The sequence below is a fragment of the Somniosus microcephalus genome, chromosome 21 (genome assembly GCF_052327205.1).
Source record: "Somniosus microcephalus isolate GS21.2 chromosome 21, FLI_Smic_1.0, whole genome shotgun sequence".
Taxonomy (NCBI): Eukaryota; Metazoa; Chordata; class Chondrichthyes; order Squaliformes; family Somniosidae; genus Somniosus; species Somniosus microcephalus.
The window spans coordinates 28,237,567-28,253,617 of NC_141007.1; the positions used below are offsets into that span (position 1 = coordinate 28,237,567).

The 16,051-nt window shown below is 48.5% G+C and overlaps 1 protein-coding gene across 3 annotated transcripts in view; it reads left to right on the top strand.

The window, feature by feature from the left end:
• The window catches only part of LOC147102664 (putative uncharacterized protein MYH16), a 589,631-nt gene that overhangs the window by 68,466 nt on the left and 505,114 nt on the right, over positions 1-16,051 (top strand). For all 3 annotated transcript variants that reach the window (XM_085963368.1, XM_085963373.1, XM_085963369.1), the window contains exon 2: positions 3,114-3,266. In XM_085963368.1, coding sequence (XP_085819494.1) covers positions 3,114-3,266 — 153 coding nt within the window. The remainder of the gene's footprint in view (positions 1-3,113; positions 3,267-16,051) is intronic.

The window sequence follows — 16,051 nt, forward strand, 5'->3', positions numbered from 1 at the left end:
GCCTCAAATATATTCCTCTAAACTAACTTCCTGACGGTTTTGGAGGGGATTCTAGATTTATGCAACAGTGTGTTGAATTTGTTCAGTTAGTTTACCTCACGCAGGGGAAGTTCTAGGATTTGATTGGTTGCATTTTGTCAATACTCATTGTGAGCTTTCCTTGCTTGATGAATCAATTTCAGCAGCAACAACTCTCATGTGGAACTGGAGATGAGCTAATTACACATACACAAGACATTGGAAATTTGTGATCTACAGATGAGCTCATAGTTTGAGTTGAAAATTGCTCAACATCGCTATGTGTGTGTGATATACTTTGGGGGGTTGTAATTTTTTCAGTGAATGCAGTGTGCTCTCCGCACTGCAACCTTCCGACTCCACATCGAGTTCAACAATTGCAGATCATAACCACTGCTCTCTTGTTTTGGACAGCAAGTGCTGATAATGGTTCTGCTGTTGCAATTTACAGCTCCTCCAGAGCCATCTTCTGTTTCTTTACATGTCCACCCACTTTCGCCTTGCACCATCATCCCTTTTGTCATATAATCTCTCCTGCAGGCTTTCCCTTTTGTTCTTTCCTCCCCTCCCCCCTTTCCCTGCCTCTTGGTTGAAACATCTCTAATGTTTGCCATTCTGACGAAAGATCATCGCTCTGAAACCTTAACTCTCTTTCTCTCTCCACAGATGCTGACTGACCTGCTGAGTATTTCCAGCGTTTTCCCTTTATCTCTCCACTCTGTTTTTCCCCACATTCAGACGTTTCTATTACTTTTGCTTGTCCGCAATATTTTTTCCTTACTTCCAAGCTGGCACCAGGAAATATCACTGCCCATTCACAAACTGCCTAACTATTCTGATTGGCCATAAGTGAGCCACGAAGTTGTCACTTGTGGCCACTTGTAGAATCATCATACAGCACAGAAGGAGTCCATTAGGCCCATCATGCCTCTTTGAAAGAGCTATCGCATTAGTGGCACTCCCCTGCTCTGTCACCACAGTCCTGTTTTAAAGAAATGAGGGATGGGTTTGACGACAGCTGATCGCATTACAATGGCAACAGAAGAAAGGATGCTCTTGTGTTTGGCTTACTCAGTCAGAACCTTGTTAATTCAATTCTGAACATTTAAAAAAAATTACATTTAATAGAAGAAAAGAAAATACTTAAAATAAAATATTTCAGATTAAGTGCGAGGCAAAGGACGTCAATTGTACGCTTGAAAATCGTGCAAGTTTTTGAGAAGGTCAATAGTGAAAGACTGACCCACTGGTTAGAGAATTGGTTAACAGGGGGACACGGATATAGACGAACGGAGGGGGAGGGTTAGAAGATATTTTCCCCCACGTTGTAGGTTATTAGATTGTGGAATGCATGGCCACAAGTGACTATTGAGTCAAAGACTATGAGCTCATTTAAAAGAGAATTAGTTAAATATTTGAAAAGGAAAAACTTTTTTAAAGACATGGGGAAAGGGCAGGGAAATGAGATTAAAACAGACATCTCCAGTTAAGAGCTAGCGACAATGCATGCATGATGGATTGAATGGCCTCCCTCTGTTGTGATTTCTCTAATTCTATCTTGTTCTCTCTGTAGACTACTTACCTCTCTTTCCCCTCTCTCTGTCTGCCTTTATCTCTCACTTTCTTGCTCATTCTCCCTGTCTATCATTCACTGTGTGTTTCTGTTTATCTTTCTTTCTCATTGTATCTCTTTCGCTTGCTCACTCGTTTGTTCTCTCCTTCCAGCATGTGTCTCGCACACTCCGCAGGACTTTTCACGTCCTTTAGTTCTCTTCCTGCCCTTTTTGGCTTTCAGTCTTGTTTTTAGGTTCCACCCTTCCTTCATTGACGGGCTCTTCCCCACTTCCTCTCGACCTGCAAACAGCCACCATCAGTCAGATAATGATCCAATACAGTATTCTAAAACTGTTCACCAACCACCTCACGAGTCTGCCTTCAGCTTCTCTTGCTGAGCAACTGCACAGTATGTGAAATATCCTATTACATTGGTCCATTTATTTTCTTATTCTCAACCAACGCACTTGGGAAGTATTCTGTGCAGGCGGGAGGTTTTACATTCCACTGATTGCTCTCTTGTTATGTCTGGAACTGAGCAATGATTACTTGCAGATGACAATTCTAGATGACAGTTCCTTTGCTGAGTGGGGAAAATTGCTGTGTTTCTATAAATTGTGGCTGAAGTTTACATTATAATGTGGTTCTCCAAATACCAGTCATGTGTGAGGTAATAACAGTTTTGCACTGGTTTGACCTGGGTCCTCTGGCTTGGTTTCAATTCCCTCCCCTTGTTGTAGCTACAATACTCCTGAGGGACTACAGCTCCAGAGAAAAAGATCCTACCTGTGGTGTAACACTTCCAGAATTACCCACTGGTTTGACTCCATCTTGTAGGGTGCCAATCTGTAACTGCAGCCATCCAAGGTATTTTCTTGCCTGAGACAGCTGTCTGAGCCAAAGCAAGGTACGATTAAGTGTTAGACTTGGCGTTTTTAGCTTTGATTTGTCCCAGTTGGGTAAGAATTCTCCTGGTCGCTATGTGTAACCACATTGCATACGCGATTAAGGTTTCCTCTGTTCAGCATTTCTAACAAAACCATATTCACATTCTTTTACAGCATGCTTACAATTTTGATAGAAATACTGAGTAGAGACAATCTTCATGAGCACGTGAACGAAGGTGCGGCCCTTAGCAACCAGAGGAATTCTTGCCCCAATGGGTTTTGTAGTTTTCTTTTCTCATTATGCACTAGTGGGGGGGTGAGGGTGTTAACATGATGCATTGTGATTTATCTTTACACTAATGGTGATCTGGTTTGACTAAAACTTATAAACTGTAACGTTAGTAAAGCTGGCGTTGAGATACATTAATGTACTCATTGAGAATATTGAAATAAATTCTACCTCAGACATTATTCAATCCGTCTCATTGTGCAAAGAATTTAAGGGGAAGGTTTCGAGGTAGATTTATTCTGAGGACGTTTTATTTTGTTGTGTTATTTCCTTGCTCTGCTCCTTTTGTTAAAATGGAGTCTGCCTCTGACCTATCTTTCTTTTTTTTTAAAAAGCCTGCATTAACAAACTTTTCCTTTTTGCAGGTAAAGCCACTCCTACATGTGGCAGGTCAGAACATCGAGATGAGGGCAAAGGAAGAAGAGCTCCAACTAGCCATTGAAAAAACAGATATGCTTGCTTTGCGGATTCAGGAGCTGGAGCAGAAGAATGCTCAGCTGACCCAGGCGAAGAGTGCTGTAAGTTCACTATACGTCAGTCTTAGTGTGCTTCTGAGTGTGGCACTGAAAAACAACAACCTTCTCTACAATCTATCTTTTAAAATAACAAAATATGTAAACCCCTTGTGGAAGTTAAGTGACCAACCGTGTATTTTATGAATTCTGACAACTAAATGGATAGACATTGTGCGCACTGTAGTTTAACCTCCAGTGCTTCCACAGTCCTGTTTTATTTGCTGTTCAGAGAAGTGGCCCAGTAAGCCATCATCACAGGGTGTTTGGACGTACAACCCAGAGAGTCACGAGTTCAGATACCAGACTTGATTTGTATTTGCCTTCGCTAATGTTCATTGCATACGCTTCCCCTCCCCACACCGCACCGCCCCCCCACTCCAATTTTCTCACCCTTTTCTCTCTCCTCTCCTGAACGCACCAACCCACTGTTCCATGGGCAGCGGCAACTCTCCAATGCCTTATCCCAAGTGGCTATTCTTCATCTGCGAACCTAGATTGTGTCAACAGGCTTTTCAACCAGGGAGGGCAACATACACTGATCCTGACCCTGCCCTCACCTGATGTCCAAACTTTCTAGCATATGTCCCTGAGCAGTAACCAGGTATCGAGAACCCTTCTGATTTTCTTATCCCTCGTCAGAGCTGATGAGGCTAATTGCAGTGCCTTTATTACTACCCTGGCTGACACCAGATAGTCCAGCACAAGCCATGGTTCAAATCTCGGCCAATGTTGTATGGTACCGCATCAGGTAGTGCAGTAACACATGAAGCCATTGCGAGCCGATTGTACAAGTTTGTTTCAGTTTAGGGTGCCAGCCTTGGCTCAGAGGTAGCGGTCTCGCCTCTGAGTCAGAAGGTTATGCGTTCCAACTCCACTCCAGAGATTTGCGCACAAAATCCAGCCTGACACTGAGGGAGTGCTGCACTGTCGGAGGTGCTGTCATTCGGATGTGACGTTAAAAGATCCCACAAAACTATTTGAAGAAGAGCAGGGAGTTCTCCCCGGTCACCTGACCAATATTTAGCCCTCAATCAACACCACTAAAACAGATTATCTGGTCATTTATCTCATTGCTGTTTGTGCGATCTTGTTGTGTGCAAATTGACTGCCATGTTTCCCAACATTACAACAGTGACTGTGCTTCGAAAAAGCACTTAATTGGATGTGAAGCACTTTGGGACATCCTGAGGCCATGAAAGGTGCTGTATAAATGCCATCTCTTTCTTAGGGCGCGATCTTGCCAGCCCTGGGGAGGCGGGTTTGGAAGCAGGACTGCCGGTAAAATGGCAGGATCTAGGGGCGGGTGCCAATCCCGCCCCCAACCCCTCTTCGTGCCATCTTCCCAGGAGGCGGGTAGCCGACCCGCGCCGGGTCCCGTCTCCTGGAGGCGGGAAGGGGGTTACTGATGTGCCTCAATAATCCCGAGACTCGATGTTAGCGAAACGAAACAAGGCTTTTATTAACTTAGAAGATAACACGCAGTGGAGAGAGGTATCTTCCCTGGAGGTCTGCAGTACTGGCTGTGAGGCCAGACTGAGCTGGCTTACATAGAGGCCAGGTATGGGCGGAGCCCTACACACAACACATTCCATACATTCCAATACACAATACAATGGTGAGGAGAAACCTGAAACCAACCACAGTCACAGGCAGTGATGAATGGAATATTTCATCACATTCACCCCTTCTATAGATTTAGTCTGTTCGGGGGTTTGGTAGTCCTCTGCGACCGATGTGGCTGTTGTGGTGTCGCGGGTGTCGGCTGGGTGTCCCCGGTGGCCTCCTGGGTCTCTGCCGGGGGTGCCGCCAGGGTTGTTGAAGGGGTAGTTGGTGGGGGTGCCGTTGGTCGATGTTCTTCCGGGGGTGATGAAAGAGTAGTGGGTGGGTAAGAGTTGCTGTGGTCGTTGTTGCTGCTATTGCCGTGGTTGTTGTCGTTACCGGCTGGGGCGACGTCTTTTATTGACACGGTGTCCTCCCTTCCGTCGGCGTGCCGGACATATGCGTATTGGGGGTTGGCGTGGAGTAGGTGCACTGGCTCCACGAGAGGGTCCGTCTTATGGCCCCTCACATGCCTTCGCACGAATACCGGACCCGGGTGGAGAGCCATGACGGCATGGATACGCCTGAGGTGGATTTCCGGGGGAAGCTAAACATTCGTTCATGAGGCGTGGCATTAGTGGCAGTACACAATAGCGACCGTATCGAATGGAGCACATCTGAGAGGACTTCCTGCCAGCGGGAGATAGGGAGGCCCTTGGTCCTTAGAGCTAGAGTGACTGCTTTCCATACTGTCCCGTTCTCTCGCTCCACTTGACCGTTACCCCGGGGGTTGTAGCTGGTGGTACGGCTCGTGGCGATACCCTTGGACAGCATGTACTGGCGTAGCTCTTCACTCATGAAGGACGCCCCCCTATCCGTGTGGATGTAGCTCGGCATACCGAACAGGCAGAACAGGCTGTTGAGGCATTTAATGACCGTGGCGCTGGTCATGTCTGGGCAGGGGAAGGCGAATGGGAACCAGGAGTATTCGTCCACAATGTTCAGGAAGTAAACATTGCGGTCGACGGACGGGAGGGGGCCCTTGAAATCTAAGCTGAGCCGCTCAAAGGGCCGTGTAGCTTTTATTAAGTGGGCTCTATCAGGGTGGTAGAACCGAGGCTTGCACTCAGCGCAAGTGTGGCAGTTCCTGGTCAGAGACCGAACTTCCTCAATCGAGTAGGGTAAGTTGCGGGACTTTATGAAGTGGAACAGCCGCGTGACCCCTGGGTGGCAGAGGTCGTTGTGGAGGGTCTGTAGCCGATCCCCGGTGGCGCTGGCACACATCCCTCGTGAGAGGGCATCTGGGGATTCGTTAAGGGCCCCTGGCCGGTAAATGATGTCATACTCGAAGGTGGAGAGCTCGATCCGCCACCTAAGAATCTTATCATTTTTGATCTTCCCCCTCTGTTTATTATTGAACATAAACGCTACCGACCGCTGGTCGGTAAGTAGGGTGAAGCGTTTGCCGGCTAGGTAGTGGCGCCAGTGGCGCACTGCCTCCACGATGGCTTGGGCCTCCTTTTCCACGGAGGAGTGTCTGATCTCGGGCCCTTGGAGGGTCCTCGAGAAGAAAGCTACGGGCCGCCCCGCCTGGTTGAGGGTGGCCGCCAAGGCAAAGTCAGACGCATCACTTTCCACTTGAAATGGAGTGTTCTCGTCCACTGCCTGTAGCGTGGCCCGCTCAATATCCTGCTTAATGCTTTTGAAGGCGGCGTGGGCCTCAGCAGAGAGCGGAAAAGAGGATGCTTTCAAGAGGGGGCGGGCTTTGTCGGAGTAGTTGGGGACCCATTGGGAATAATAAGAAAATAACCCCAGGCACCTTTTCAGGGCTTTGGGAGTGTTGGGCAGGGGCAGCTCCCGTAGGGGGCGCAATCGGTCGGGGTCTGGTCCGATTTCCCCATTCTCCACCACGCTGCCTAGTATGCAGAGGCGCGTGGTGTTGAAAACGCACTTGTCCTCGTTGTAGGTGAGGTTGAGTTTTTGTGCGGTTTTCAGGAACCTCTCGAGGTTCGAGTCGTGATCCTGCTGGTTGTGACCGCAGATGGTGACGTTGTCGAGGTAGGGGAAGGTTGCCTGCAAGTGGTGGTCATCGACCATGCGATCCATCTCCCTCTGGAAGACCGAGACCCCATTCGCCACCCCAAAGGGGACTCTGAGGAATTGGTAGAGGCGTCCGTTCGCCTCGAAGGCGGTGTACGGGCGGTCCTCTGGTCTGATAGGGAGCTGGTGGTACGCTGACTTGAGGTCGATGGTGGAGAACACCCGGTATTGGGCAATTTGGTTCACCATTTCTAATATGCGGGGTAGCGGGTAGGCGTCTAGTTGGGTGTACCTGTTGATCGTTTGGCTATCGTCGATCACCATCCGTTTCTTCTCGCTACCCCTTACCACCACCACTTGGGCGCGCCACGGGCTATTGCTGCATTCAATAATGCGCTCTTTCAGGAGCCTGTCTACCTCGGTTGCGATAAACCGCCTGTCCTCCCAGCTGTACCTCCTGCTTTTGGTCGCTATTGGCCGGCAGTTAGGGGTAAGGTTCGCGAATAGCGAAGGCGACTTTACCTTCAGGGTAGCCAGGCCGCACACTGTGAGGGGCGGCTGGGACCCACCGTACTTGAGCGTGATGCTTTGGTGGTTGCACTGGAAATCCAGGCCCAAGATCACACTCGCGCATAGATTCTTCATGATTAATACTTTAAAATTATCGTATACAGTCCCGTTAACGGACAATTGTACCGTGCAGTAACCCAGAATGGTCAATGTCTGGGTTTTATCAGCCATAGAGATGGTACCCCGAGTAGGGACCACCTTTAGGGAGAGTTGTCGTGCCAGTTCCGGGTGGATAAAACTCTCCGTGCTTCCACTGTCAATTAAACATTTAACCCCGCACCCGTTTACCTCGATGTCCACCATTGATTTGGATAGCGGGTGGGGCCTGGTCTGGTCCACTGTGACCGATGCCACTGTAGGGCCCTGATCGAGACAAGATGGCGTCCGTGCTGTCTGCTCACAAGATGGCGGACCCCACGAGGTCGGGCAAGATGGTGTCCAAGATGGCCACTCCCACGGCGCACACGCGGCGGTGGCGGGTTTTGGTTTTCCAGCGGGGTTCCCTCTGCACACCTTCCCAAAGTGCCACTTCTTACCGCACTTAAAGCAGGTGGTGCCTTTCGCCGGTTTCTGGTGTGCTTTGGCTGCCCGCAGAAGTAGCAGTTGGGTCCCTGACGCGTCGCGGCTGTCGTAGGGCTTCTGGGGGGAGAGCGGGGCCCCGACGGTGTCGGGCGGGGAAGATGCCTTCCAAGATGGCGGCGCCCTTGGTGCACACGTGGCGGCGTGGACGGCGCGGGCTGAAGAGTAGGCGTCCGAGTTTCTCTGGGCCACATCCAGGGATCGCGCGGTGTCCGCAGCCTGTTTCAGGTCCAATCCCGTTTTTTCCAGCAGTCTTTGCCGGATGTAAGTGGAGCTGAGGCCTGTGATAAAGGCATTGCGAACAAGCTCGTCGGTGTACACTGCGGCTTTTACATCTCGGCACTTGCAGTCTTTGCCAAGCATTTTCAGGGTGCCTAGGAACTCCTCCACCGATTCCCCAGGTCGCTGTGCGCGAGTGGCGAGCAGATGCCTAGCATACACCTCATTCGTAGGCTGCTGGTAATGCGCCTTTAAGATGTCGCAGGCAGCCAGGTACGTGTCGGCGTCTTGGATGAGGGGGTAAACCCGGTGGCTTACCCAATTCCGCAGAATTCCGAGTTTCATACTCGCAGCGTCCGTAGCGTCTTTGACGGCTGCGGAATTGTCCAGGAAGAATTCCATACACATAAACCAGTGTCCAAAGTGTGCTGATGTGTCCGGAGCATGCTGATCCAAATCCAAACGTTCGGGTTTCAGGAGTTGATCCATTGTGTTGAAAAATAAGTTAATAAAATTGATGTGCCTCAATAATCCCGAGACTCGATGTTAGCGAAACGAAACAAGGCTTTTATTAACTTAGAAGATAACACGCAGTGGAGAGAGGTATCTTCCCTGGAGGTCTGCAGTACTGGCTGTGAGGCCAGACTGAGCTGGCTTACATAGAGGCCAGGTATGGGCGGAGCCCTACACACAACACATTCCATACATTCCAATACACAATACAATGGTGAGGAGAAACCTGAAACCAACCACAGTCACAGGCAATACAATGGTAAAGGGGAACCTGAAACCAACCACAGTCACAGGCAGTGATGAATGGAATATTTCATCACAGTTACAGCCACTTAACTGCCTGTTAACAGGTAATTAACAGGCAGTTAAGAGGATTATCCCCTTTTTCCACCAGAGGTGCGGGCTTCCCGACATTGGGAAACCCCGCCAGGGTCACCGAGGCGAGCAGTGGGTCTGCGAGGGTCTGTGGGGTGCAAAAGTGCACTGTGGAGGTGAGTGATGTGTTCAAGTGTGGAGAGGTAAGTATGTGAGGTGAGTGAAAAGTGATAGAAAATGTTTACTTACCTTTGTTTCTTCCTGCAGGCTTCAACAGTTGGGGATGCGGAGACTCTCGCATCTCACCAGCAGAGATGACAGAATGGCTGCTGCATTCTCTGATGCAACAACCATCTGATTTCTGCTCAGCAGATAGATTTAATGAGCCTTGAATACAAGGACTCATCAAACAACAGAGTATGTCAGTGATTGACAGCTTCACAGAGCTGTCAAACGATGACAATTCATCTGTCAAAAATTTTTGACAGATGAAACGTCATACGCTGACGTTCTCTGTAACTGGCTTTCCCTTAATTGGCCTGATAAACCCTCTGGGTGGGCTTAACAAGGTCAATCAAAGGAAAATAGCGTGGGCTGGCACAAGTCGATGGAGGTGGGACTAAAACCCGACAAGCAGCAGTCTCGCCTCCAACGCGCCCCTGTTGGCAAAATCGCCCCCTTAATTTCTGATTTGGGTGCGAGTTCAAGAACAGTGTATCACTCAGAAAACCTGGCCGGAGCTTTTTGCTGCCCCATGTCCCATCATGACAGAGGGTAGGGATAAAGGAAATGTACTCTGATTGGCAGAATGTGACAAGTGGTGTTCTCCAGGGATCTGTACTGGTGCCTCAGCGTTTCAGAATCAATGAATATCAGTGGCTTGGATGATAGAATCGAGAGTTGTATATCCAAGTTTGCAGATGTCATTAAGCTAGGAGGAACAGAAAGTTGTATAGACGGTAGTGGGAAGTGACAAAGGGTCGTGGACAGATTAAGTTAGTCGGTAAAACTGGAAAATGGAGTTCAATTTGGGGAAGTGTAAGGGCATCCACTTTGGATTTAAGAAAGATAAATCAGAATACTTTCTTAATGGTGAGACTAGGAGCTGTGGAGGAGCAAAGGGCTTTAGGTGTCCAGGTATTCAAATCACTAAAGGCTAGTGCACAGGTACAAAAAGTGAGCAACAAGGCTAATGGAACGTTGGCCTTTATCTCGAGGGGCGGGAATGCAAAGGGCAGGAAGTTGTGCTTTAGTTGTACAGAGCCTTGGACCGACCCCATCTGCTGATCTGTGTTCAGTTTTGGACACCGCATCTCAGGAACGATATATTCGCCTTGGAGTGGGTGCAGCGCAGATTCACCAGAATGATACCAGGACTTAAACGGTTGAATTATGAGGACAGATTGCATAAACTTGGCTTGTATTCACTTGAGTTTTAACGGTTGGGATGTGTAGAGGTCCTTATATAATGATAAAGGGATTTGGCACAAGTAAGGAGTGTGATGGAATATTCTCCACTTGCCTGGATGAGTGCAGCTCCAACAACACTCAAGAAGCTCGACACCATCCAGGACAAAGCAGCCCGCTTGATTGGCACCCCATCCACCACCTTAAACATTCGCTCCCTCCACCACCGGCGTATCGTGGCTGCAGTGTGTACCATCTACAAGATGCACTGCAGCAACTCACCAAGGCTTCTTCGGCAGTACCTCCCAAACCTGCGACCTCTTCCACCTAGAAGGACAAGGGGCAGCAGGCACATGGGAACACCATCACCTCCAAGTTCCCCTCCAAGTCACACACCATCCTGACTTAGAAGTATATCGCTGATCCTTCATCATCGCTGGGTCAAAATCCTGGAACTCCCTCCCTAACAGCACTGTGGGAATACCTTCACCACACGGACTGCAACGGTTCAAGAAGGCGGCTCACCACCATCTTCTCAAGGGCAATTGGGGATGGGCAATAAATGCTGGCCTTGCCAGCGACGCCCACATCCCAGGAACGAATAAAAAAAAGATGCAAAGGAACTATCCAAAACAAGGCGGCATAATCTTAAAATTAGAGCCAGGCCACTCAGAGGTGAAATCAGGAAACAGTTCTTCATACACGGGCAGTAAAAACCTGGAACTCTCCCTCAAAAGGCTGTGGATGCTGGGTCACTTGAAACTTTCAAAACTGAGATCGATTGATAGATTTTTGTTAGGTAAGGGTATTAAGGGATATGGAGCAAAGGCGGGTAAAAGGAGTTAAGGTACAAATCAGCCATGATCTTATTGAATGGTGGAGCAGGCTCGAGGGGCCGTATGGCCTACTCCTGCTCCTAATTTTTATGTTCTTATGATCTTCTCTGGACCGACCAATGTCTCCGTCCCTCCGTCTTCTCTTCTTCACTGACTGTCTCGCGGGGCTGAATGGCCTACTCCTGTTCCTATGATTGTAAGCAATTGAGAAAATGCTTGTTGAACACTTTCTCTGGACGTTAAAGTTCTTCAATTCATATTCCCAGCACTATTGGATTTAGTGACTCCAGCACGTCAGCTTTCCCCCATGCAGCAGCATAACCAGCCATTCACAGCGTGCACAAGTCTGTCCATGTTTTAATCCCCCAGGGCGGCAAATCAGCCGTTGCAGTGCGAGTTTACACTGCAACAGTTTACTTACTGCTCCAGGGGATCTGGTCACGAGCTGTTGCTTCTTCAGTCACTGATGTCCTTCCTGCTGATCCAGCTGCAGGTCCTACTTAACGTTGCTGCTTTGTTCTGTCACAGACTCTGTGCTGCTCATGGATATCCCTGGGCGATGAACCGGGAGCCCCTGCCTGCAGCACAGAGGCCAATCCCAGAGCGAAGCGGCAATGTCAGGTAGAAGCTCAACGCCAGACCAGCGGGAATAAGAACGTCAAGGCGGTAGAGTGGCTCCGTGCATTGGGGACGGGGAGGTCCGATGGGGAAATTAGACATATGAACTGGAAGGAAAGGTTGTAGGGGGAGAGTGTTTGAGTGAATTGGGGCATGGGTAACGGAGTTTTAAGTCAGAGGCCCTGATATTTACAGGGAGCGAGCGGGGTTGGGGGTGGTGGAGGGGGTGGCGCGGGTGTTCATAGTGGCTGGGAAACTGGAAGTACGGGCTTCCCGGAGGTCCTCCTGAGAAGAGAAGAGAGGATGGAGCGAGGGAGACACTGGGGGGGTCCAGAGAAGACATGGGGGGCCAGAGAAGATATGGGGAAGACTGGAGGAGACATCAGGGGGCCGGATTGCAGGGAGGAAAACAGATAAGCTTGGTGGGCCGGGGGAAGCACTCCCAGGAGCCGTGCGGTAAAGGCACTTACCTTATGGATCCGGCTCTTCTTGCCTCCCTTCAGCTGCTGAATCCCGGGATACCCAGCCCGCAGGCGTTCAAAGTTAAATTTGAGGCAAGCATCCTCATCACCATCTTTTGAGGATGGACCCGCCTCTGGAGAGCAGGTTAGTCAGCCGCCCCGCAACCCGTCTCCGTTAAAACCGGAAGTGGGAACGTTGGAGGCGGGTTGGGGTCGGATTACCGATTTTTGCATTTTTAACCCCCTCCCCCCTCTGATCTCCTGCCCATCCTGGGGGAGGGGGTTAAAATTTCCCCCTCGAGTGTCCCTAAACTGTGTGGGTGTTGAAGAGGGGAGTCTCTCTCTGAACTAGGAGAAGGAGGGTAGAGGAGGAGAATGCCTCTGTGAACTGGGATGGTAGGTGTAAAGTCTGTGGGTTGTTTAGTTAATTAATACACAGACTACCAGAGTAACTTAAAACAGGACTTTACTATTCGAAGGTCAGGGCGAATCTGCCCAATAAATCCTGACACAACACTTATATACTGGTGTGGTCACCGTCGGTATTACAGTATACAGAAGCCAAACAAAGTAGTGCCACACCTAAAATAGTTCTCTTAAAGGTGAACGGTTACATACACTACAATCCTCCCTTTTTAGCTTACAACATACTTATTCCCCATTAAACATAACATATAATCAACTTCATGTAAAACAATTCACAGATATAGTCTCTGCGGGAAACAGTTCACAGATTCAGTCTCTGCGGGAACAGTTCACAGATTCAGTCTCTGGTCTTGACTCGGTCCGAACAACATCTCTGTGGTGTAGCCGGTTCACATTTCTAGCGTGACTCATCCAATAGTCTTTCCCTTGGCTTAACAGCTTGAACTTCCGTCCTGCTGAACCAGCAGTGCTGACCTTTACAAACAGCTGGACTGCCTTGGTAATTTTTCCTACTTTCCAACTGATTTGGCCCCCTTCGTAGGGCCCACGTGCATGATCTGATAGAAGTGATAATGATTTAGATGGTTATCGTCTTCTGCTTCGTCTTTTTTTCTGCTTCTTGGAGATTCTCGGGGCTCCCTTATCCGCTGCCAGCTGTAGCGCCACCATCTCCCTATGTTCCTTAGACTTTAAGTGCTTCATCCTGATTTCTGCACTTTGGGAGTTTTCATCACAAGCTGGGCAGACCAAGTCATCGTAATATTCCGTGTCACTCAACAGGTCATGGTAATATTCGGTGTCGTCCTGAGCTAGTCTAGCGAGAGGGCCTGCTACTTCTTCCTTACCCAACTGGACGTTAGCCGACTGTTGTTCCCTCCCTAGACATCTTTCCTGAAGAGACTTCTTCATGCGTTCATATTCATCCCGCTCTTCCTGGGTTTCCTGCCAATCCTTCACTAATGACCTCATTTGTGATTCCAATACTTCCCCTTCCATCGGGGATTGATTGATCGGGCTATTCAATCCTTCTACTGGAGCAGCTGTTTCAACATTCTGTAGTTCACATTGACGTGATTCAGCATACTTTCGGCAGCCCCGTAAAATCTGTGTTGCAACCTCAACTATTCCCCAAACTTTTGAGAGCTCCGAACCCCTTCCCTTTGAAGATTGAAGCTCGTGTTCAAATGGTTCCCATTGCAGAGTCTTGTCTCTCAGCATATGAAGGAGTTGGCTGACCGTTAACTCTTCCACGGGAACCCTGTGGATCAGAGTCTTCTCCATTTCATCCACCTTTTCCTCCAATGCTTTCACCTTTTTTTCCTCTTGTACTTTGGCTTTAAGCGCTCGGAGAAGTTGCGCCTTGATGCTCTCTAGCTCATGTTCAGGGGCCATTCTTACAGTCTCTGTGTTTCTTACAGTTGCCTTTTCTTTCACTGAAAGAATTCCCAGTTGAATCTGTTCTTCAAGTTGTTGAACCTCGGTCATTGCCGCCTCATATTTGTCTTGGGTTTCCTTCAATATTTTTATGAGTTCTTGGACATCTTGACTTTCATGTTCTGCCATGTCTTTCACCTCTAATTTCTCATCTATGGATGGAACTTCTACCGATGAGTCTGTCTTGGCCTTGAGCTCATCAAGAATTTCCTGCAGCCTTTGGACTTCTTGCTCATGTTCAACCTTTAGTTGCTCATATGCTTCCACTGAAACTAGCTTTTCGGAGGTTGCCGAGTTAACCCCCTCCAGGATTGTAGCCTGGGCCTGTTCATACTGTTCCTTCAACTTCTCAAACTCTGCTTGTAAGGAGTCATAGAGAAAAACTGGAATAAAATCCTGGCTTCCTGAAGATTCCTCTTCATTTGCTTCTTTCTGCAAATATTCTAACTCCTGAACATCATAAGGGAGATGTGATCGGTGATTGGTCACGATGGCTCTATGGTCGCTCTTTGCTTGAGCTAGCTGCTTCTGTTGTCTTTCCAGATTCTCCCATTCGGTGTCATAGAACTTTTTCATTGTTTTCATCTCTTGTACGAGACGGTAACTCAATTGTTCTAATTGTTGTCGTAATTTGAAATAAAGTTGAGTCCGAGCTCGGTGTTCTTCCGTCATGGATATGTCCTTAAACTGAACAGACTCAGAATTCTCTGTCAAACTATGTTGTCGTTGTTCGGTGGAGATCTGTTCTGAAACTTTGTTCTTCTCTGGAGCATAAGCCTTTCTGCATGCCTTCGTTTTTCCAACCTTAGTCGGCAAGTCCATTTTAGCCTTGTCTTTCACATTTGGGTTGGTCTTATCGTCATCCGATTCAGAATCTGAGCTGATTGTCTGCACCGAGTCCTCACTCGTTATGGCTTTTAGATAGTGCCATTCCATGTCTATTTTCTTGATCCACTCCCGTCCTAGAAATGGTGGTCCTCCCTCAGGTAGTACGTATAAGTTCATTCTTGGGTGTTCTTTACCCCTATCTCTCACCTTGACTCTTATCTTTCCCATGGGGTATACTTTATGCCCCGTGTATGTCTGCAATACGAACTTGGTATCTCTTAAGGGTATATGTGAGAATAGCTGGTGGTAATCCCTTCGATTTATGACTGATAGAGCTGATCCAGTGTCCAACTCCATTTTCACTTGGACTCCAGCTATTTTTAGCATGACCCAGATAGTTTGTAGGTCAGCTTCCTTACTCACATTGTGAATTCTCAGACTACCCAGCTCCTGGCCGTTTGGGTCTGAGTCCGAATTCTGTTCGTCTGAACTCTTCTCAGCCACCTTGTGTACCTTGTTGTACTTTTCCTGTGATGGCTTCCTTTGGTTGTTGGTCCTTTGGTTGTTGGTCTTCTTCCCTGACCGGCATACCTTAGCTATGTGACCCAGTTTGCCACATTTCCTACATTCCTGGTTCTTAAACCAGCATTGGTTCTGGTCGTGTGTTGTCTTCCCACAACGATAACATTTTGTTGTTGTCGAGGTAATTTGATCCACACTGAGTGCCGCTGTCTTTAGCTGCATTTCCGCAGTTCCCTTCGCTGCGGCTTTGTGCGATGCTGCAATAAGGACAGCCCTGTCAAGTGTAAGGTCGTTCTCTTCGAGTAGTCGCTTTTGCGTTCCTTCCTTTGCCAATCCGCACACGAACTTGTCTCGCAATGCCTCTGTCAGATTCCCTCCAAACTGGCAGTATTTCGCTAGTCTACGCAGTTCGACCAAGTATTCTGCGTTGCTTTCGTCTTTCCGTTGCGTTCTCGCATAGAATTTGAATCGTTCCGCCAAC